Source organism: Capra hircus, chromosome 6 (assembly GCF_001704415.2).
Source record: "Capra hircus breed San Clemente chromosome 6, ASM170441v1, whole genome shotgun sequence".
Classification (NCBI taxonomy): domain Eukaryota; kingdom Metazoa; phylum Chordata; class Mammalia; order Artiodactyla; family Bovidae; genus Capra; species Capra hircus.
This window is the reverse complement of record NC_030813.1, coordinates 114553447-114574374: the sequence shown is the minus strand read 5'-3', so window position 1 is coordinate 114574374 and position 20928 is coordinate 114553447. Positions and strand designations below refer to the sequence as shown.

General features: G+C 60.7%; 1 protein-coding gene across 11 annotated transcripts in view; it reads left to right on the top strand.

Moving 5' to 3' along the window:
• The window catches only part of ABLIM2 (actin binding LIM protein family member 2), a 168470-nt gene that overhangs the window by 56324 nt on the left and 91218 nt on the right, over nucleotides 1–20928 (top strand). For all 11 annotated transcript variants that reach the window (XM_018049779.1, XM_018049786.1, XM_018049788.1 and 8 more), the window contains exons 3-6: nucleotides 5198–5381; nucleotides 8301–8416; nucleotides 15409–15535; nucleotides 18430–18523. In XM_018049779.1, the coding sequence (XP_017905268.1) occupies nucleotides 5198–5381; nucleotides 8301–8416; nucleotides 15409–15535; nucleotides 18430–18523 (521 nt within the window). The remainder of the gene's footprint in view (nucleotides 1–5197; nucleotides 5382–8300; nucleotides 8417–15408; nucleotides 15536–18429; nucleotides 18524–20928) is intronic.

Genomic DNA, 20928 nt, shown 5'->3' with positions numbered 1-20928 from the left:
GTGCCTGTGTGAGTGTGTATGTGTGTGTGCATGTGTGTGTATGTGTGTTTGTGAGTGTGCATGTGTGAGTATGTGTGTGTGTGTGTTGAGTGTGCATGTGCATGTGTGGGTGTGTGTGTCGTGCATCAGCTCTGCCTGTAACTTGGTAACAGCAGGTGGGGTTGTCCACAAGGACACACCCCTCTGGGGATCATGGACGGCCATGCCCAGAGCTGGTCTGGATGTCGGGGGGTGACAGGGACCAAACGCCTGTGTTCCAGAGCGTTTGTGGGAACCGAAAGCCGGGGAGAGCGGTGGACAGTCAGGGCAGGAAGGACTCTCAGCTGACGTGGGCCTGTTGTTTCCAGAGGGAGGGTCTGCGGCAGAGGCCAGGCTGCGGCCTGGGCGGGCGGTGACCCGCTGCCCCCAGCCAGCTCGCTCCAGCGCTGCGGACGCCTGAGTTCTTGGTCTGCCTGGAGCTGTGGCATCAGCCGCTCTCTCCTCGCCCCAGGCACCGGCCCCGGAGCGCCCCTCAGCTGACCACCCCGAGGGACCGCCATCCACATCCCAGTCTCTTCCTTTGTGAGAGTCTTTTCCATCCGGAGTCCTCTTGTCTTCAGACTTTTGTGTCTCTTTAAGGGACTGCGTGAGCCCTTTCCCTGCCGTGCGTTCGTCAGCACCTTTCAATACCTGCCCAAATTCCTTCAGTTGCCTGGCCCACGGCAAACTTGGAGCCATTCCTCAGCTGTTAAACGGTTGCATGGATTCCAGCCCGCGCTCGGCTGATCAGTTTCCTTTGCCTCATCTTACTGATTTATTGTGACAACCGTGGAAGATCAGCATGATTAACCCTTTGTTACAGATGAGGCCTCTGGGGCTCAGAGAGGTTAAGTAACTTGCCCCAGGTCACACAGCAGCGAGGATCCACGCCCAGGCGTCCTGTCTCTAAAGCCCAGCGTTCACTTTTCACAGTATCCTGTAGTTATGCTGCGGCTGACACTGTGCGGGTGGACTTCTGTGGACGTTCACAGTCATTTCCTTGAGATAGAGTCCCAGAGACAGACGGCTGGGTTAGAGGGTAGGAGCCGTTCACACACTCCTTTGAGTCGGTGCCAAACGGTATTTCAGAATACCGGTTGTCTTCCCACCACGGTCCGCCCCCTCCTGACCGTTTCTCAGAAATGACCATGGTTAACCGCCAAAGAGGGGGCCTCTTGGGGTCACTCACAGCTGCTCGGAGCCCTTCGTGACTCTCGGCTACTTGCTTAGGCAGATGGAGAGTAAGGACAGCGTACTGCCTTCATGAGGACTTTTAGCAGATGACAGAGGATGAGGTGGTTGGATGGCATCACCAGCTGGATAGACATGAATTTGAGCAAGCGCCGGGAGTTGGTGATGGACAGGGAAGCCTGGCGTGCTGCAGTGCATGGAGTCGCAAAGTCGGACACACCTGAGCGACTGAACTGAATGTATTTGGACTCTGTTTTTAGCAGGCAGAGGTCTGGCTTTACTGTCTGGCCTTAAGCTTAGGCGCCTGGGCAGCTGCAGTCCGCTCCGCAGCAGAGATGGCCCGGGAATGGGTGGGGGCGCGTCATGGCACTCGCGGGACCCAGCTCGCAGGGCAGAAACGCTGCTTTAATTCCGTCTTCTGGTGCCTCTGTGATGGAGACTCAGGTTTAAAGGGGCACTCGATCCCTCTGCACACTCTTCCCCTTTGAGGAATAGTCAGTGCCGTCATAGCTTTAAGAAGGTTGGAAAATGAGCCAAACCCCAGAGCCAAGGGTGTCCGGGAGCCTGAATCGCTCAGGGCTGAATCGCTGCAGGCGGCATTGGCAGAGGACAATAATTCTCCTGCACAGGCCCCGGGGAGCCTGTTCTTCCCAAGTCGGGGTGTAGCTGCTGGGGCTACAGTGGGGCGCAAGATTGAACAAAGGGGTCTCACCCTCGCCTGGGAGGGGGCAGATCCAGAGCCGAGTGCCGGCCTCGGGTCTGCCAGGTGAGTGACGTCAGTCCGACGACGACCTGGCCGGTGGCCCCGCACGAGTTGGGGCTCACGCCACGCGAGCTCATGGGATGCCCTGTGTGCTGCCGTCCTCCCGGCTGAGGACGCGGTGCCCAGAGAGGCCGGGGACCTGCCCAGGGGCGCACAGCACGGTGCACGGGGCGAGCCTGCACCACCCGGGCAGCCCCGGCGTCCCGGCTCTCAGCTGCTCAGCTTTCCGTCCAAAGAGCCAGCCGCCCTTGGAGACGTGGAAGGAAGGATTTCTAAGCCCGTGGGCGGCTGTTAGCGCAGAATGGTACGTGCAGCCCTGTGGCCTAAGCAAGGGGGACAGGGGATGACGGGGAGACCCCCACTGCCTCGCCCCATGTGGGGCTGGGGGCTGCGCTGAGTGGGTCCCTCCCAGCAGGGCCACTGGAGCCCCCAGGTCGCTGTGGGAGAGTGCACTGTGCGTGCTGACCAGTCCACGTGCTGAAAGGCGCTGCTGACTGGACCGAGCAGAACTCGGCCCCAGGGACCCTGAGACCCTCCGGAGATTCCGATTCCCGGAGAGCTCTTCCCGAACCTACCAGCCTGAGGAGCCACCTGGGGTGAAGGGAGGCTGTCCAGTTGCCCTTGCCTCCCAAACCTGCAGGGCGCTGTTCAGAGGTCGGGGCCCCCCGATCAGACACCAGGAGCTCCTCTCCACTGCCAGCGTCCGTGTCATCAAGACTGCACTGCAGAAGGCTTTTACCCTCCCCGTGTAGTGATCGTCTCCATGTAATAACAACGTATGTGTTGCATTCTGAGGTTCTGTGCTGGTCTTGGCCGTGCTGGGCCTTCGTCACTGTGCGGCTTTTCCCTGGTTGTGGCGGGCAGGCCTGCTCTCTAGATGCGGTGTGTGGCCTTATTGCGGTGGGTTCTCTTGCTGTGGAGCACCGGCTTTAGGGCACGCAGGCTTCAGTGCTTGCAGCCCTCAGGCTCAGTGCTGTGGCGCACGGGCCCAGTAGCCGTGCAGCGTGTGGAATCCTCCCGGACCAGGGACGGAACACGTGTCCCCTGCATTGGCAGGTGGATTCTTTACCCCTGGACCACCAGGGGAGCCCCATCATATGTGTTGCTCTCATAGTTAGTACTAGCGATCTTTACTAATAACTAGCTTTTTACTAGTACTAGTAAAGTAGTACTACTTTGTACTAGTAGCTGTAATAACAACCCCATCCAGAATAAGCTATTAAATATTTACAACCTGTGACCATAAGAACCTAGATAGCTTAAAAAGCAGACATTACTTTGCCAACAAAGGTCCTTCTAGTCAAAGCTGTGGTTTTCCCAGTAGTCATGTATGGATGTGAGAGCTGGACCATAAAGAAAGCTGAGTGCCGAAGATCTATTGCTTTTGAACTGTGGTATTGGGAAAGACTCTTGAGAGTCCCTTGGACTGCAAGGACATCCAACCAGTCCATCCTAAAGGAGATCAGTCCTGAATATTCATTGGAAGGACTGATGCTGAAGCTTAAGCTCCAATACTTTGGGCACCTGATGCAAAGAACTACTCACTGGAAAAGACCCTGATGCTGGGAAAGATTGAGGGCAGAAGGAGAAGGGGATGACAGAGGATGAGATGGTTGGATGGCATTACCGGCCCTATGGACATGAGTTTGGGCAAGCTCTGAGAGTTGGTGATGCATAGGGAAGCCTGGCGTGCTGCAGTCCCTGGGGTCACAAAGAGTTGGACAGGACTGAGCGACTCAGCTGAACTGACCATAAGGCAGGGCTTCCCAGGTGGCCCTGGTGGTAAAGAACCCGCCTGCCAATGTGGGAGACGCAAAAGATGCCGGTTCGATCCCTGGATCGGGAAGATCCCCTGGAGGAGGGCATGGCAACCCACCTCAGTATTCATGCCCGGAGAATCCTATGGACAGAAAAGCCTGGCGGACTATAGTCCATGGGGTCGCAAAGAGTCAGACACGACTGAAATGACTTGGCATGCACGCATGACCATGAGAAATTTCTGATAAATTGAGCTCCGTGTGGACTGCGGGGTTTTTGTTGTGGAACCATTGTTTTCCATCTCAGAAACGCCCCTCTTGCAGACGGTTCTGTTGGGGAGGGATAGAAATTGGCTTTCCAGGCAGAAGGGGGATGAACACCTGCCTTTACTCAGAACCTGGCTCTGGGTTTTTAAACAGAAGTCCATGGTCTTGCTTTGGCATCTCCACTCGACTAGTTAAAGTTGCCCATTCTTAGAATTTCCCAGAAATGATAACCTCTGCAATCAGTTAATCTTTAAACGTTGTTTATGTATTTGCCTGTTGCAGCGTGTGAACTCTTAGCTGTGGGGTGTGGGGTCTAGCTCGCTGAGCAGAGCGCAGACCCAGGCCCCTTTCCCTGGGAGCACTGAGTCTTAGCCGCTGGACCACCAGGGAGGTTCCCTCAGTTAATGTTTTGATGAAAACGTTTAAGCATTGATTAGAAGATGGGCTGCAGAGTTTTTGAAGACCCTAGCTTAGGGGCTGAGACGCATGAAGACCCCAGACGGACCAGATGGCAGGGTGGTCCTCCGCAGGGAGGGGCGTGAAGGCTGCTGCCTTGGGAACCAAGCCTGGCTCCCCCGTGCCCTGGGGCCCGTCCTGGGGGAAGGCGCCTCCTCCTCTACCCGGCAAGTCCCCCCTACCTGGTCCTCCCAGGGCAGGAGGTGTGTATTAGGGTCAGTGCCTGTGTGCCTGGCCTGTCTCCCTCCTGCAGGAGGTCCGGCCTCATCCACACTGGGGGAGACGGGTGCGGAGAGTCAGGAAGCCTCGCTGTGGCCTGGGGGTGATCATTTGTCCCTATGGAATCTTCCCATCCAGAACAGGGCCTAGCACATAGTAGGTGCCCAGGTACTGACCGCCTCCCCCATCTGGTATTTCTGTGCTGGGGACAGCACAGCTGGAGGGGCTAGGGGCTCGTGGGCATCTCCCCTTCATCCCTGGGGGCCTCAAGGAGGCGAGGAGACCCTGGACTGGCCCTCCAGCACGGCCTCGTTCTCTTCCTGGGCTGGTGTCCCTTTCTAGAGGCTTCCACAAGGAGGTCCACTCAGCTCCAGGCTGAGGGGCCCAAGCTGGAGTCTGAGCCTGGACCCCGGCATCCCAGGGATTCAGCGAGCCACCCCAGGCTCCCCCCCAAGGCCCGTGTGTGACCCGTCAGGACCCGGGAGCTGGTGGTCGCCTGCTAACTCGGCTCCGCCTGTGTCCCCAGCGTGCGGCTGTGACCTGGCCGAGGGTGGCTTCTTCGTGCGGCAGGGCGAGTACATCTGCACGCAGGACTACCAGAGGCTGTACGGGACCCGCTGCTTCAGCTGTGACCGCTTCATCGAGGGCGAGGTGGTGTCGGCTCTGGGCAAGACCTACCACCCCGACTGCTTCGTGTGTGCCGTGTGCCGGTGAGTGGGGCCGCCTCCCTCTTCCTTGCCTCCCTCACCTCCCCTCCTCCCTCCTCCCCCTGCTCCCTCCTCCTCCCTGCTCCCTCCTCCCCCTCCTCCCTCCTCCCCCTGCTCCCTCCTCCCCTGCTCCCCCCTCCTCCCTCCCCCTCCCTCTTCCTTGCCTCCCTCTGTCTTCCTTGCCTCCCTCTACTCCCCCTCCTCCCTCTACTCCCCCTCCTCCCTCTACTCCCCCTCCTCCCTTCTCTCTCCTCCTCCTCCCTCTCCTCTCCCTCCTCCCCTCTCTCCCCCTCCCTCCCCCTCCTCCCTCCTTCCTCCTCCCCCTTCCTTGCCTCCCTCATCTGTCTTCCTTTCCTCCCCCCTCCCTCCCCCTCCCTTTCTACCACTGGCTCAGGGCCAAGTGTGGCAGACACACCCTGACCCTGCCCGGAGGCACACCTCTGTCCAGCCCCACACCCTGCGGGCCCCCCGCCCCTTGCCACACGGGACTGAGCCCTCTTCCGGGGATGCAGAGGCCCATGGGTGCCGAGGCTACCAGCTCATGGCCGCCGATGGCTTCCAGGGCGCGCTCCCCTTCCCTTGCTCCGGCCTCCGCTGCCCCCTCGGCCCAGTCCTGTCCCGTCTGCCGCCTCGGCCGGGTCCTGTCCTGTCTGTAGCCTTGGCTGGGTCCTGTCCCGTCTGCCGCCTCGGCTTCCTTCTCTCACATTGGTGCCGCGATGCCCTCGCTTCATCCCCTCTGAGCCCACCCACTGGCGCTCCCCTCTCCTCTGCTGTCCGGTAGCAGCCCACCTGTGGCCCCCGCCCCTGGTCTGTGGGCCCCAAAATCCACCAGGCAGCACAGGCATCTCCCCAGGTCCCCCCCGTTCCGAAATCCCCCCAGCTTCTGCACCGCTCGGGCCCAGAACTTGTGTGCCTGGAGTCCCACCAAGGCCTCGGTGCTGGGGCCCCTGCTTCCACCCCCGCCCCCGCCTGTCACTGCTCCACGCCGCCCCCATGGCCTCCACGAGTAAGTGTGGGCCGCCAGCCCTGCTGAGGGGAGCGCCACGGTGTGCTCCAGTCCCTGCGCTCCTTTGCTCACTCGGTCGCCTGTGCAGGCGTTCCTCAGCACCTCCACAGGGCCAGGCCCCGGGCTGGCACTGGTGACTGGAGCCGCCTTAGCCCAGACCCTGCAGGGCACAGCGTCCAGCGACACAAGGGCACAGCCAGACTGGCCTCCCCTGGGGCCTCTGCCCTCCCTCTCTCCTCCTAGCCCCACAACCCACTGGGCACCGTGTCCTGGAGCTGCCCAATGCGAGTGCCCACAGGCAGGGGCTGGATCAGACTTCTCTCTGGTGCCCAGAGCCTGGCACGGAGCAGGTGGGCAGTGAGTCGTCCCTGGAAGCAGACTGAGGGGCTCACCCTCAGCCACAGGGCCGCACCCACTCCCCTCTCTACCCTGCACCTTTGGGGCTTGGAGAGGGGTCAGCGGGCAGTGGGCATCCTGCCCCCCCCTCCTCTCTCCCCCTCCCTCCCCCTCCTCCTCCCTCCCCTCCCTGTGCAGCCCCAGATACATCGCTCCCAGGGGAATGTTCCATTTCTAGGAAACAGACTGAAAACCTCTGGGTTCGTTTTCTCTCTGTTCTCTGTCTCACCCCACCCAGCTGAAAGGGGACTTTCTGGAGTGCTGTTCCTGAAGCCGTTTTCTGTAGTTACAGACTCTGCTCCAGACAGAAATGGGAGCTTTGTCAAGGGTAGGGGAAAGTGCTGAGCCAGGAAGCCAGGATGACAAGGGGCATTTCTAGTGGAGGGCCACTGCGTGTCATGGCAGCCTGTCTGGGTCGAGTTGCCCCCAGGGTGGTCTGCCTGTTTGATTTCTCTGCGCGTAGCTTAGAGACATAATCACCACGGCTTTGAAGGGTCACCTCTGTGATCCACCCTTTTAAAAATAACAGCTGACGGCTCTGTGGTTCTGGAGTCACCGGGCCTGGACTTATCCATCCCCTATAAACAACTAGAAAACAAACCAAAAAGAAAAAATAGACAAAACAGTTGTTTTGGGGGATACCGGGGCCCAGGCAGCCCAGGACTAACAGAGGAGTCGAATGCCGGGACCCGCCCCCAGGCTGTTTCTTGAGCCAAGGAGGATATGGCCTCCTCCCTGGATTAGAGAGACGGAGCCGCAGCCAGAGCAGCGTGGCCGAGGGGAGAGCGCTGTGCAGAGCGAGAGTGCGGGGGATTGTGTAGCGCTGCCTTTGGATCCTGGACCACAGTGAACAAAATCCCGGACTGTAAAATAAAGATAGGAACCCAGCGTGCGGTTTAGCACGCTCCTAGTGGCCGAGCTTTCTGCAGGACCCAGGCAGGAAGGGCCCAGGTGACTCTGGCTCTGAAAGGCAGCAGCTGTGTGTCCTTGGGAGAGTTAACCGCCTTCTCTGAACTTCAGTTTTCTCATGGATAGAGGAAAATGAAGACCCACGTGGACAAGCACGTTAAACAGCTGTTAGAGGAGGTGGGAACTAAGAGTCTGTCATGGAACCTGGCTGGCAGCAGTAGGCGTTGAGTAAACGGCATTGTTGCCTTGACTGCTGAAGTGAGCAGCGGCCCGAGGTGGTCAGAGGAGGCGGGGTCGGATGCGGGAGGCCCACAGCCTAGACTGCCCGGTGGATCGGTGGCTCGCCGCCGTGAGTAAGCGCCAGCCGGCCCCCGCCTGCCCTCCCCACGGCCCCGTGGCCTCCTGCTGGCGTGATGAGGAGACCGCGGCCAGGCCGTCCAGTGGCCAGTCTGAGGTCGGCTGGAGGGGCCGCGGCGGCGCCTGCGCAGGGAGGCCCTGCGTCCCGGGCCTGGTCTCCGGGGGAGGGCCGCGTGGTGTCCAGGGTGGTGTTCTCCCAGGAGAAGAGCCGGGCTGGGGGGTATCCTGGCTGGTAACTCGCTGTCTTATTCCAGGTCGCCCTTCCCGCCGGGGGACCGAGTGACCTTCAACGGCAAGGACTGCGTGTGCCAGAAGTGCTCCCTGCCCCAGTCAGCGGGCAGCAGCGAGCCCCTGTGCCAGGGCCTCTGGAGTAAGTGGGCGAGGCAGGGCTGTGGGGGGCGGCCTCTGCGGTGCCGGGAGGGGGCCTGACGACTCTGGGGAGCAGTGGGGACGAAGAGCTGCAGATAAACACACCGCAGGGAACCGGGGCCAGGGGTCTCGGGCACTCCCACCTCCGAGCCTTGGCTCAGCCCGGGACGCCCCCACCCCCTGGCCCTGTGTGCACTTCTGCCTTCAGCCTAGCTCTAGGCCACCTCCTCCAGGAAGCCTCCCGGCCTCCTTCTGGCCCTCTCCCTCCAGCACCCACACTCAGCTCCCCACCATTCATTCCACACCACCCAGAAGCCCGTAGGGAGGGCCATGAGGAGAGCGGTGACCTCTGGGCTCCTGTGGTCTGTGGCTCTCTGATAACTGCTCCATCCCCTGGGAGCTGAGCCAAGGCATGTATGCAGTGGGTGCTCAATACATGCTTCTGAATGGAGAAGGGGGTTGTCAGGAGGCTGTGGACCTGAGGCAGAGTGAGAGCAGGGCAGGGGCAGAGAGGTGCTGGCCTCATGGCCTGGGTGGCTGTTCTGGGACCAAAGATGGGACAGAGGGGTAGGGAGGGAGCCCAGCGCTCCGGGACGGCTCCCACGAGCTCCCACTGCAGAAACGGGGTGTTCAGGGCCCACCCTGCATGCAGGGCCAGGGTCATATGTCCTGAGGCAGAGGAGGGGTTTCTGCTGACCCCCAGAGCCAGCCCCTTGCTCACAGTCCCCTCCCCACCAGCCCACCTTGTCCCTGACACTGGAATCTGCTCAGAGAAGGCTGCATATCCTTCCGGAGCCAAATGTCGGCTTCAGGGGCTGCTAAGAATTTTATCTGATAAGTGAGGTGAAGCCTTCATCCCCAGGGAGGCAAGCTCACAGCAAGTCCCACTGGGGAGGCTATGGCTCTGGGGTCTGCTGGGAGAGGTCTCCATTCACAGCTTTCTCTGCAGCTGAGGTTTGAATTGATTAAAGAATTTGAGGATGTGCTCCAACAAACAATCCTATTATCATTTAATCTGAAATAGCAAAAAAAAAAAAAAACCCAACAACTACAGCATAATTCAAAAGGCAGGGATTCGTTTGAACAGTTTGTCCAGAGCATCCCGGCAGCCGGAGCAAAAAGGGAAGCCTGTCCAACCACAGACTCATTGTCTGAGACTTCTTTTTGAGATTTTTAAAAAATGCCATGGGCAGAAAGGCTGCCCTGTCCAAATGAAAATTTATTTTAAAATATCAAATTTGTGTTTTCAAAAACAAATGCTCGCTTGACCCCTGGATGGTCTAATAATAGAAGCTGCCCCTCCTCCCAGTCCACGGCGATGATCTGCAGCTTAGAGCCATTTTTGTGCCCTGTTGTTCAGCCGCTCAGTCATGTCCGACCCTCTGAGACCCCACGGACTGCAGCACGCCAGGCTTCCCTGTCCTTCACCGTCTCCCAGAGTTCACTCAAACTCACGTCCATTGAGTCGGTGATGCCATCCAACCATCTCCTCCTCTGTCGGCCCCTTCTCCTCCTCTTTCCCAGCATCAGGGTCTTTTCCAATGAGTCGGCTCTTCGCATCAGGGGGCCAGAGTGTTGGAGCTTCAGCTGCATTTTTGGGCCTGGAAAGCACTGAATGCCCATCACCAGCTCGTGGCTTCTGTGTGGACGTCTGCACATCCCAGCTCCTGCCTCCTTTTGTCCCCAGAGCAGCCCGAGGGCAGGGGTTCCTCTCTCCCTCTCCAGGAGCATACGTGCCCTGAGCCTGGCGGGGAGGGCAGATGTGCTGGGTGCCCAGTGAGGGACAGATGGGGTTGAGCTTTGAGCCAAGCCCTTTAAACTCCAGAGAGGGGAACCTGCCCTGCTGTGAACAGAGGCTTTTTCTGAGATGCTGTTTGGTCTGAAACTTGAAGCACAGGCTTCAGGAAGTGGGCATTGAGGTGAGGGTACTGCATGAGCTGGGGGCAGCCGCCACCCCCATGTGAGTGGACAAGGGGTCTTCTGTGTGGGGGCAGGGGGTGGAAGTGACACCAAAGAGACCAAAATCAGGTGGCAAAGCCATACCGGGGGGCTCCAGCTGCATCCTGGAGGCAGTAGGGAGCCAGAGATGGCTACTGACGGAGGGAGTGCCCACGTGGGTTGGGAGCACTGGGAGTGTGAGCCTGAGCAGCTGTCTGCCCTGCAGGGGGTGGTGGTGGGGGGACCCTAGGAGAGGGGCTCAGTCCCTTCCTGCCCCCCATCCTTCCTGCCCCCGTCCTTCCTGCCCCCCGTCCTTCCTGCCCCCGTCCTTCCTGCCCCCTGTCCTTCCTGCCCCCCGTCCTTCCTGCCCCCCCGTCCTTCCTGCCCCTAGTCCTTCCTGCCCCCCATCCTTCCTGCCCCTCGTCCTTCCTGCCCCCCCACTCCTTCCTGCCCCCCCGTCCTTCCTGCCCCTGGTCCTTCCTGCCCCCAGTCCCTTCCTGACCCCTGGTCCTTCCTGCCCCTCACTTCCTGCCCCCTCATCCTTCCTGCACCCCCTGGTCCTTCCTGCCCCCCCGTCCTTCCTGCCCCTGGTCCTTCCTGCCCCCAGTCCCTTCCTGACCCCTGGTCCTTCCTGCCCCCTACTTCCTGCTCCCCCATCCTTCCTGCCCCCCCCCCCCGCCCCGTCCTTCCTGCCCGCCCCATCCTTCCTGCCCCCAGTCCCTTCCTGACCCCTGGTCCTTCCTGCCCCCCTTTCCTGCCCCCTGGTCCTTCCTGCCCCCCCGTCCTTCCTGCCCCCCGTCCTTCCTGCCTCCTGGTCCTTCCTGCCCCCCACTTCCTGCCCCCCTGTCCTTCCTGCCCCTAGTCCCTTCCTGCCCCCTGGCTCTTCCTGCCCCCTCTTTCCTGCCCCCCTGGTCCTTCCTGCCTCCCCCATCCTTCCTGCTCCCTGGTCCTTCCTGCCCCTGGTCCCTTCCTGCCCCCAGTCCCTTCCTGCCCAGGGTACACAGCTACAGGTGGCCACTTTTGGGTGCTGCCTTCCCCAGGGGAAGTAAGAGTGACCGGCTCCTCCCATGGGAGTCTCGCTCAGTCCCAGGGCCCTGAACCTCCCTCCTCCGCTCTCTGGCCTGAACCTGTTGCTTAGAAACAGGATCGTGCTTCTGGCTGGGCAGGGATGCACTCCTCCCTCTGGGTGTCCACCACCTCCCTTCTTGCCTGAGCCTCCACGATGCTGCACCCTGGGCTGCCTCTTCCACTGCCTGGGATAGGGTGTCCTCCCAGAGGGCCCCCTTTGCTCCCAGCCAGGCTCCCCTTTTCCAGGCTGCCCCCTGAGTCTCCAGCTCTGAACTGGTGGCTGGTTGGAGCTGGTCACAGCCTCCTGACACAGTCCAGGAGGCTCCTTTGCTTTGCCCACGTATGGAGACTGGAACCAAGGCTCCAAGCAGGCTTTCCTGACTTGGGCACTGTTGACCTTTGGGGCCTGATGATTCTTCACTGTTGGGGTGACCTGTATTCCGGGAGGGTGTGCGGAGCATCCCTGGCTTGGCTCACAGAGACCCAGCGCCATGCCAGTTGAGGGGCAGCTCTGAGGCCAGGCTGCATGGAATGGACGCTGCCTCTCACCACCTGTGTGCCCTGGGTGAGTGGTATCTCTGCTCTGGGCCTTGGGGATGGACGCAAGGTCAGTAGTGTGTGTGGGTGGTGGCCGGGTTGGGGGGGGCAGCCTGGGGCAGGGGCAGCCAGGAGGTGGGAACCTGGGGCCTTGGATGGGGCAGTGCTGTCTGAGTTGAGGAGCCCCCATGGTTCCAGCCAGGATGGGGTCACACCCTGAACCTGAGATCCCCCTCAGATCGAGGACCTGGAGGCCACCAGAGGCAGGGGGTGGAGAGAGGGGCAGGAGTGGGTGGGGCCTTGGCACCGGGGCCTCCGCTGGGTGTGTGCTGGTGAGGAGCTACAGGTGGGCTGGGTCTTCACCACCCGGGCAGAGGTCGTGGGCTCCTCCCTGTCTTCTGCCCGCATGACTTTGCTCGGTTCACGTGCTCAGGGGTGGGTGATGGGGCTGGAGCCTCAGTCCCCCTTTGTGGAAATGGGGTGAACCTCTCCCATGGCGAGACCGTGAGGTTCGATGAAGGGGTAACATGGAAAGATGAAGGGGGGACCAGGCCCCATGGGAGGAGCAGGCCTGCCAGCTGCCTTGTGGGGTGCAGCGGCCTTGTAGGGTGCCCGGAACCAACATCCCTCCTGCCCCACCCCCACCGCATTGCAGTCACGGCCTGGGAGAGGGTGGGATGCACTTCAGTTCAGTTCACTTCAATTCAGCCCAGTTGCTCAGTCGTGTCCGACTCTGCACCCCATGGACTACAGCACTCCAGGCCTCCCTGTCCATCACCAACTCCCGGAATTTACTCAAGCTCATGCCCATTTACTTGGTGATGCCATCCAACCATCTCATCCTCTGTTGTCCCCTTTTCCTCCTGCCTTCAATCTTTCCTAGCATCAGGGTCTTTTCCAATGAGTCAGGTCTTCGCATCAGGTGGCCAAAGTGTTGGAGTTTCAGCTTCAGCATCAGTCCTTCCAATGAATGTTCAGGACTGATTTCCTTTAGGATGGACTGGTTGGATCTCCTTGCAGTCCAAGGGACTCTCAAGAGTTTTCTCCAACACCACAGTTCAAAAGCATCAATTCTTCAGTGCTCAGCGTTTTTTATAGTCCAACTCTCACATCCATACATGACTGGAAAAGCCATAGCCTTGACTAGACGGATGCACTTGAACGTGCTTTATCTTTCCCAGTGGCTGCTCACAGCTCCTCCCACTCAGTCCAGTTCCTTGGAGAAATCCCAGGTCGAGCCCATAATTTCTCAGGCACTTTTAAGAATTAGAACCCAGTGGGTTCCTTGCCATCAAAGGTCACCCTCTGATTCGACCCAGAGCTCCCTGACCCGGTTAGATCTGAGGGGACAGTGGGTTTCACCCTACTCCCTCCCCAAGACCCCAGCTAGGGCTCAGAGGCCCCAGGCATGTCCTGGGTCTCAGGCACCCTGTTAGTGACAGGGCCGGGCCTTGAACCCATGACCAGGTCTGGCAGAGGAGGGGGCACTTGAAGGGAAACAGGGAAACTATCTGGAAGATTCTAGAAGGTCACGCTGGGACCCAGGCCTGTCATGCTGCTGTGATGGCAGAGCCAGGCCCAGGTGGCAAGAGCGAGGCCTTCCAGGTGACCTCTGCCCCACCTCTGCCCTGGGCTGTGGGGACACACTCCCTCAAGGACATCCCATCATTGACAGCAGTTGTCGACTGGATTTCTCACACAAGTTTCCACCGTCACTGGCAAAGCAGTGCGAACCATGCTGAGCTCCAGATGTTTTCAGAAAAGGATGATTGCGTCTCCATGACAATGGTCCTTGCAGCTTGCTCTGGCCTCCGTGTTCACGGCTCACTGTTAATGAGGCTGCACCCTGAACTCAGGGGGGATGAGTGAGGGGGCTGGGGTTAGGGGGACATCCCCCGGCAGCTGCAGGTGACACGTTGGGCTGAGCCTCGGACCCTGCCCTGGGGGAGGGCTCACTGCTGACACGGCCAGAGGCAGAGAGGAGACGTGAACCTCTCCCCAGGGCTTCCTCTCAGCAGTAGCAGGGGTGACTCCAGTGTTCACGTGTGCTCATTTGTCTATCAAATGCATCTGCCAGCCCACGGGCCTCTGTTACTCTTCTTCATCCCCTGACAGCTGTGTGAGGCCGGTTCCTTTATCGTCCCCATGAAGCGCATCCCTGTTTTAGTGAGCACAGAGAGGTCACTGTCACACAGCTTGGGGGGCAGCCTGGTTCCCTGGTCCGTCTTTCCAGCCACTGCTAGTGGTCTGCCTCCTCCCAGATCTGTCTGGCACAGCCCAGGAGTCTCCTTTGCTTTGCCCATTTGGGGAGACCCGAACCGAGGCTCCAAGCAGGCTTTCTTGACTTGGGCACTGTTGACATTTGGGGCCTGATGACTCATTGCTGCGGGGGTGACCTGTGTCCTGGAGGGTATGCAGAGCATCCCTGGCCTCCAGGCTCCGGGAGCACCCCTCCCCACCCAGCTGGGATGGTCAGAATTGTCTCCAGACATTGCCCAAAGCCCGGGGGAGCAAAATGGCCCTGGTTGAGACTGGCAGAGGGTGTGCGTGGCCCAGGGTGGCTTGATCAGGGATGAGCATGGCTGGAAGGGCAGAGTGGGGGGCCGGCCGGGAGCCCAGAGCAGGCTGGGGGCCGTGGGTGGGAAAGCACCAGTCACCTGGGGACCAAGGCACTGCCAGGGGCCTGGTTCCAACCTGGGCTGGGACCCGGACCTGGAGTGCAGGACGAGGTCAGTGTGTCCCGTGTCCGAGATGCAGCACAGAGGGAGCTCAGAGGCCAGGCTGGAAGGCTTCCTGGAAGGGGCGTTATGGCAGGGGAGCGCTTGGAGGTCAGGCGTTGGGCCTCCGACCTCTCTATCTCCGCACCCTTCCTAAGGGGGCACGGTTAGGGTTAGAGTTCACCTGCCCACAGAGGAGGGCAGAGGGGCCACCAGCGCTCCTGCAGGCACGGCACCCTGCTGCCCAGGGACGCTCCCTCTGGAGACAGCCCCCAGTGCAAGGGGCCTCTGTCCGGGTCCACATCTTGCCGAGGCCCGGAAGCCCATCTCTGGGGGGCGGAGCCGCCATCGGTTCATCCGGGTATCCCTGGCTCGCGGCGCGGACTACATGCAGCCAGCGCTCAATGCATGCAGGAATGAGCTTCAGGGTTTGTTTTCCACATGGTCACATCGGCTGTCGTGTAATAGCGTCCTCCTTCAACGCCGGACGCTCCCCTCTGTCCTGCCCGCTGTCGCTGCCCTCGTGGCGTGGGCCTGACGTCCCAGCGCTGTGGGGCCCCCCCCGCGCCCCGCGCCCGCGCCCCGCCCCCGCCCCCGCCCCGCGCCCCGCGCCCCGCGCCCCGCGCCCCGCGCCCCGCGCCCCGCGCCCCGCGCCCCGCGCCCCGCGCCCCGCGCCCCGCGCCCCGCGCCCTTCGCCGGGAGGATGACGTCTGTGCTGCGTTCTTTCTTCCAGGTTGCGGGGGCTGCGGAGCCGAGATCAAGAACGGCCAGTCCTTGGTGGCCTTGGACAAACACTGGCACCTGGGCTGTTTCAAGTGCCGGACCTGCGGCAAACAGCTGAACGCGGAGTACATCAGCAAGTGAGTGGGTGGGGCGGCCCACCTGCGGCTTGGAAGGGGGCGGGGCTCCTCCAGTGTCCACTCTGCGCTCTCGGCCTCTCAGCCCCTGCCCCAAGTCTGCAACGCAAGCCCCGCTAGGACGGCAGGACTTGGCCTGTCTGTCCCAAAGCCCTCTCCCTGCCCCCTCCACCAGCCTGGCTTCCCTGCTGCAGAGACGCTCATTTCTGTTCATTGAGCCCAGGCGTTAGTTAGTGCTCCCTCCTTTGACCTTGTGGCAAGTGCTATCCCTGGGTGTCACCCTCCCTGTGGGACCTGCCGCCCTCGCTGGCCCCCGGATCCCCACTGAGCACAAAGTGGAGGTCAGCCGAGGCTGCTGGCCACAGAGCCAGGGAGGGATGAGGGGCTCAGGGGTCACGGGTGCAGCTGTCCTCTGCCATGGTGCTGACGTGGGGTCCCTGACGGGTGCTCAGAGTACAGGGGTGGCTGGCTTGGGGTGCGTGGGGAGGGAGCTTGTGCAGATCAGGGCCCAAGCCCCTGCTGGTTGGCCAGGAGGGGGCTGCATTAGAATCCCCAGAAACACCAGGGATGGCAAGCCTCCCGACAGCACAGGGGAAGGAAGGGTCATGGACTGAGCTCACGGAGCAGCTTCTCTGAGGGCAGAGCGGCTGTCTCCTGCCAGCCAGGGGTGTTGGGGACAACTTCTGTCAAAGGCTGTGCTGGTTCTTGATGCTCTGGGGGAACAGAACCATCACAGGAATTGATTGGTTTAAAATAATTCCTGCAGTAAAGCTGCAGAGAATGAAGCACACACACGTACACGCGTGCACATGTCCATGAGAGGTGCGTGTACACCGGGAGAATCCGGTCACTGTGTGTACCTGCGTCAGTTTCCTGGGGGACCTTGTCCCCTGATTCTGTAAGGTGTGTGAGCTTTGGGGAACCCCGAGGAAGGCTCTCTGGGTTTCTTTGTATCGCTTCTTACAAACGCATTTGGACCTACAGTTATCTCAAAATCAAGCATTTCCAGGGAAACCGAGATGAGCCTCTGTCCAGGCTGGGTCAGGCTGGGTGAGTTTCTGCTGCCTGTTTCAGAGTAAGGAGAAGGAGTGAGTGACATGCAAAGGCGGCCTTGGGGACCGAGCACTTAAAATAAAATGCTTCCCAGCCCCCAGAGTGCAGCAGCTCACCCACACAGCGTGCGTGTTACCTAGCAGCCTCCGGAACTCATGAGGAGGGGCCTTGGGGTTGCCATGGAGATGTTTTCTTTGAATCTCCTGGGTTTGCTGCATGTACAGCCTTTTTGGGGGGCTGTGATCGGGGCCCTGAGGTCAGGACATTTGAAGGTGGACCCTAGGGGCTCAATTGACGTGTTCCATCGCCTGTGCAAGGAAGGACTGCTTTCTCACTGGGACTGCGAGAAGCACCAGGACCCCACCCCAGGCCTGTCCACTCCTGCCAGCATCCGTGGGACCCAGACAAGGTCCCGAGCTTTGAGGAAAAGAGGGTGCCATCAGCTCCTTCTGCTGGCAGCTCGAGAAACCTTACCTTCTGTTGGCAGCTGAGCAGAAATCAAGACCAAACTGATGGCACGGCAACACACCAGCAGTGCCGGGGGGAGATGGACCAGAGCACCAGACGCCCCATCACTACCCACCGTGCCAGGTGCCTCCACACCTGGCTCCTGATGGACTGGGCCTGGGCCAGGAGCACCGTCCTGGCTGTCGATGACAATGACAGTGATAGTGGCCTCAGCCAGCAGCTGGCAGGTGCCCGCCGAGTGCCAGGCACCGGTCACCCCTTGTCATACACAGACTATTCTCTTACGACCTCCACTTTACAGACAGGAAGCTGAGGCCTATGCAGGTTAGGTAACCGCTGGGACTGGGGATCTGAGTGCCGGCCTGTCTGGTCGCCACTGCCCAGCCACACCCCACCCCACCCCACATGGAGCGCTGGCACTGTCCCGACACCATCACTGCCGCACGCCCCATGGCTCGACCGCACCGTGATAACTCCGATCAACTTCTAACGAGCTCCGACCACATGCCGCACACTGTTTAGGCCCGTGCCTGCATTCCCATCCTTCGACACCCGCAGGCCAGCTGTGACCTTGTAGCCCAGTGCAGGGAGCCCAGCATCTGAGCAGCCCGCCTGCAGCTGCCTGGATGGATACTCAGGAGCAGCGCCCACCAGGACACCCCTCTCATCCGTAATCCCCAAAGCCTCAAGCCACACCCTGTGCAGAGTTGGCCTGCTGCTCACGGGCAGCGTGAACGCATTGCGTGTGGTTCTCCAGCTCCTTCCCAAGCAGCGGAAGGTCCGGGCCACGCCCGGGGACAGTGAGGGTCAGTCCCAAGGCATACCTGCCCTGCTTGGCATCTTGTCACCCCCAGACCTGTTTTCCGACGTGGGCAGCTTTGTCAGACCCCCTTGTCAGCTTGCAAGGATGCCCCAGAAGGAACAGGAAGCCACCTGATGAGGAAACAGACCATTTCACACCCAACCCAGCTGTTGAGCGTTGGACAGAACAAACTGGAACGAAGAGTCACGTCTGCAGAAACTTCTTTTATTTCCCAGATGCAGTTTTGGCTCCTTGGGCTCTCTGGAGCCCTCCGCCAGCCCCTCGCTCACCCCTGGGCAGGCGGCCCCACCTCTGTACCTTGGTTTCTGCACCTGTGAAATGGGACCATCTTTGTGGTATTTCTTACCGGGCTGCTAGGGGGACTGAGGGGCCGTGCTGTGCTCGGCAGGTAAGTGCTGAACACACGCCGTCCAAGGGCCCGCTGTTATCTGGAGTAGGAGGCAGTGGGCGTTTGTTTGCCTCTTGGACACAGCCCCTCTCCTTGGTGAGGACTGTTGGGCCTTGGGAGTCCTCAGGGTGCCCCCGCCAGTCCTGACTGCCGGCTCTGTTGCAGGGATGGGCTACCCTACTGTGAGGCCGACTATCACGCCAAATTTGGCATCCGCTGCGACGGCTGTGAGAAGTACATCACGGGACACGTGCTGGAGGTGAGGAGGCCAGCTTGGAGGTGGGACCCGGGACCCAGCCTCGCAGATTCCGCCGCTCTAAGGCCTGCTGTGGGCCCTGGGACCTGCCTGCCCCCCTGGGACTTAACCGAGAGGATCCGAAAGGATTCCTTTGTGCAGGAATCCACGCCCCTGAGCCTCTGCCCCCCTCTTCCTCCCAGCTCTGCCAGAGGACACAGTCCAGGCTCTGCTCAGTGAGTGCCGCCTCCTCCAGGAAGCCTTCCCTGCCACACTCTCTCAGCTGTGTGATCTTGGTTCAGCCCTTTGGCATCTAGATGCGAATCTGAGGCTTGGGGCTTTTAAAAGTGAGCCTGTGCTCCTTAGCCGGTCCTCGCCCACACCCCAAGCCCATGGCGGCACCGGTCCACTTGTGGTTTCTGTAGCGTTTCCGCCTCTGGGCGTTTCCTACAGATGGAGAAGTACGCCCTGCTGTCCTCTGCAGCGGCCTCTGTCTCACAGGTGCCTGGTACACGAGCGCGCTTCAGTATTGCCCTGTGTCTCATCACAGGACTAGACCAGAAACGTGTAAGCTGATCGCTCGTCGTTGGACGCAGCACTGCTTTCCACCCTCTGGCTGTGATAAATAACACTGGGATGAGCATCTTTTTTATTGACTTTCTAGTTTTCCCGAAGGTTAGTTCACGGACATGCAGAAACTGCGCCAGCAACTGTGAGCGTTTTCAGGGCTCTTGAAAGTTGTAAAGTGCTTTCCAAAAAGTCTGTTCTGATCTCCCACCCTGGGTGTAATCTTTATGGAATCCTGCGCCAGGTGAGAATGTGGCCTTCGCTGTCATATGCCCCCCTTCCACCCCTAGAGGTGCTGTGTTTTGTCATTTTTAACCAGTCAGAGTTCTTCTTGAATTTAAGTTCCCTTTCATCAGCGTTGCCTGCTTATACACTGGGGTCAGTCAATCGCGTTCTTGCGCTGCACTTATCTTTCATCAGACTTCTCTGCTTCTGCGCTGGGGTCTTCATGTGCTTCTGACGCAGTTGGGCAGATGGTCACACGATGAGATGGTTGCCGTCCCATCTGCCAGACCTCTTTGTGTCTTCTTGGGTGGTGAGCAGGCTGAGTGTCTGTACCCACATCCTCTGGACCTGGACGAACGCTGTGTCCCTCCCCTGCACCCCACCGTGACACCTTACCTGGCGCCCCTCGTCCTGGGCCTCTCTCCTCTCCCAGCCCTTTGCTGCAGATCCTGCTCTGGGCAGTCAGCCCCCCTCCCACCCGACCCAGCTGCAGGACTGAGGCTTCTGGAGAATTCCCCCACTGGGGCCCTACCTGCTGCAGGGCCCCAAAGACTGTTCCAGAGCTTCCGAGCTCCATCCTCCCAGGGGCTGCTCCCCACCCCCCCCCCCACCCCAGCCTGCCAGCCACAACGGCCTTGTCTGAGATTTAACGGGAGAGGGTCCAGGGTCACTCAGGGCTGTCTGCGAAGTTTCCTGGTCAAGGGTCTGTCCCTCCTCCCATTCACACTCTCTCCTACCTGTTCTTGGTCTGAACCCCTGTGCCTCCTGTGGGAGGCAGGCCCCCTTCCTCTCTGGGGGGCCCACCTCCCCTCTCACCTCCCCTCTCACAAGGCATCCCCCCCATCCCCCCTCCGCCCACCCTCCCTGCCACTCCCTCCCCCCCCCCCTCCCTCACCCCCTCTCACAAGGCATCCCCCCCATCCCCGCCTCCGCTGGGGCCTGACCCTGCCCTGCCAGCTCCCTTCCTCCCTGGGGGGGTCCCACCTCCCCTCTCACCTCCCCTCTCACAAGGCATCCCCCCAGTGGCTCCATGAACAGCTCCCATCCCCCTCTGCTGTCCCCCCCTTCACAGTCAGGTATCTCCATGGGATGCTGACCTGCCCCCATCCAGCCCCCACCTCCCTCTCCAGACCATGCTCTGCTCGCCTCCCCCAGGCCCGTCTCTGTGTCCAGGAGAACACGTGCTGGCCAGCGGCCACCCCATGCGGGGCCGAGACTACTTGAACCCAGGCTGCCCAGCCAGGGCCCCCGCCACCCACCCCCCCGGCCTCTCGCCCTGTGGAGTCACTGGTGGGCACTGTTCTGCTTCGGTGCCGCCCGATGCCCTGAGTGGGGGCCTCTCGGGCTCTGTGGTCTGGGCGTCACTGCTGCAGGTGTGGGTAGGACGCTCCTGACCCGGACCCTGTGGCCGCCCTGCCTCTCCCAGTCCTGAACCTGCCCTGTGCCTGCCGAGCGCCCCCCATCCTCAGAGCAGCCAGCATCTCCTCGGGGGACCCTACAGGACGCCCCCCCGCTCAGCGGTGGCCCCGGGGGTGGCTGGTGGGGTGGGGGGTCTCCCCTGACGGATCAGGCTCGGAGGCCAGGGAGCAACCCCATCTGCATGTTGTCTTTGTTGGGTCTGCCTGTTAGCTCCCTAA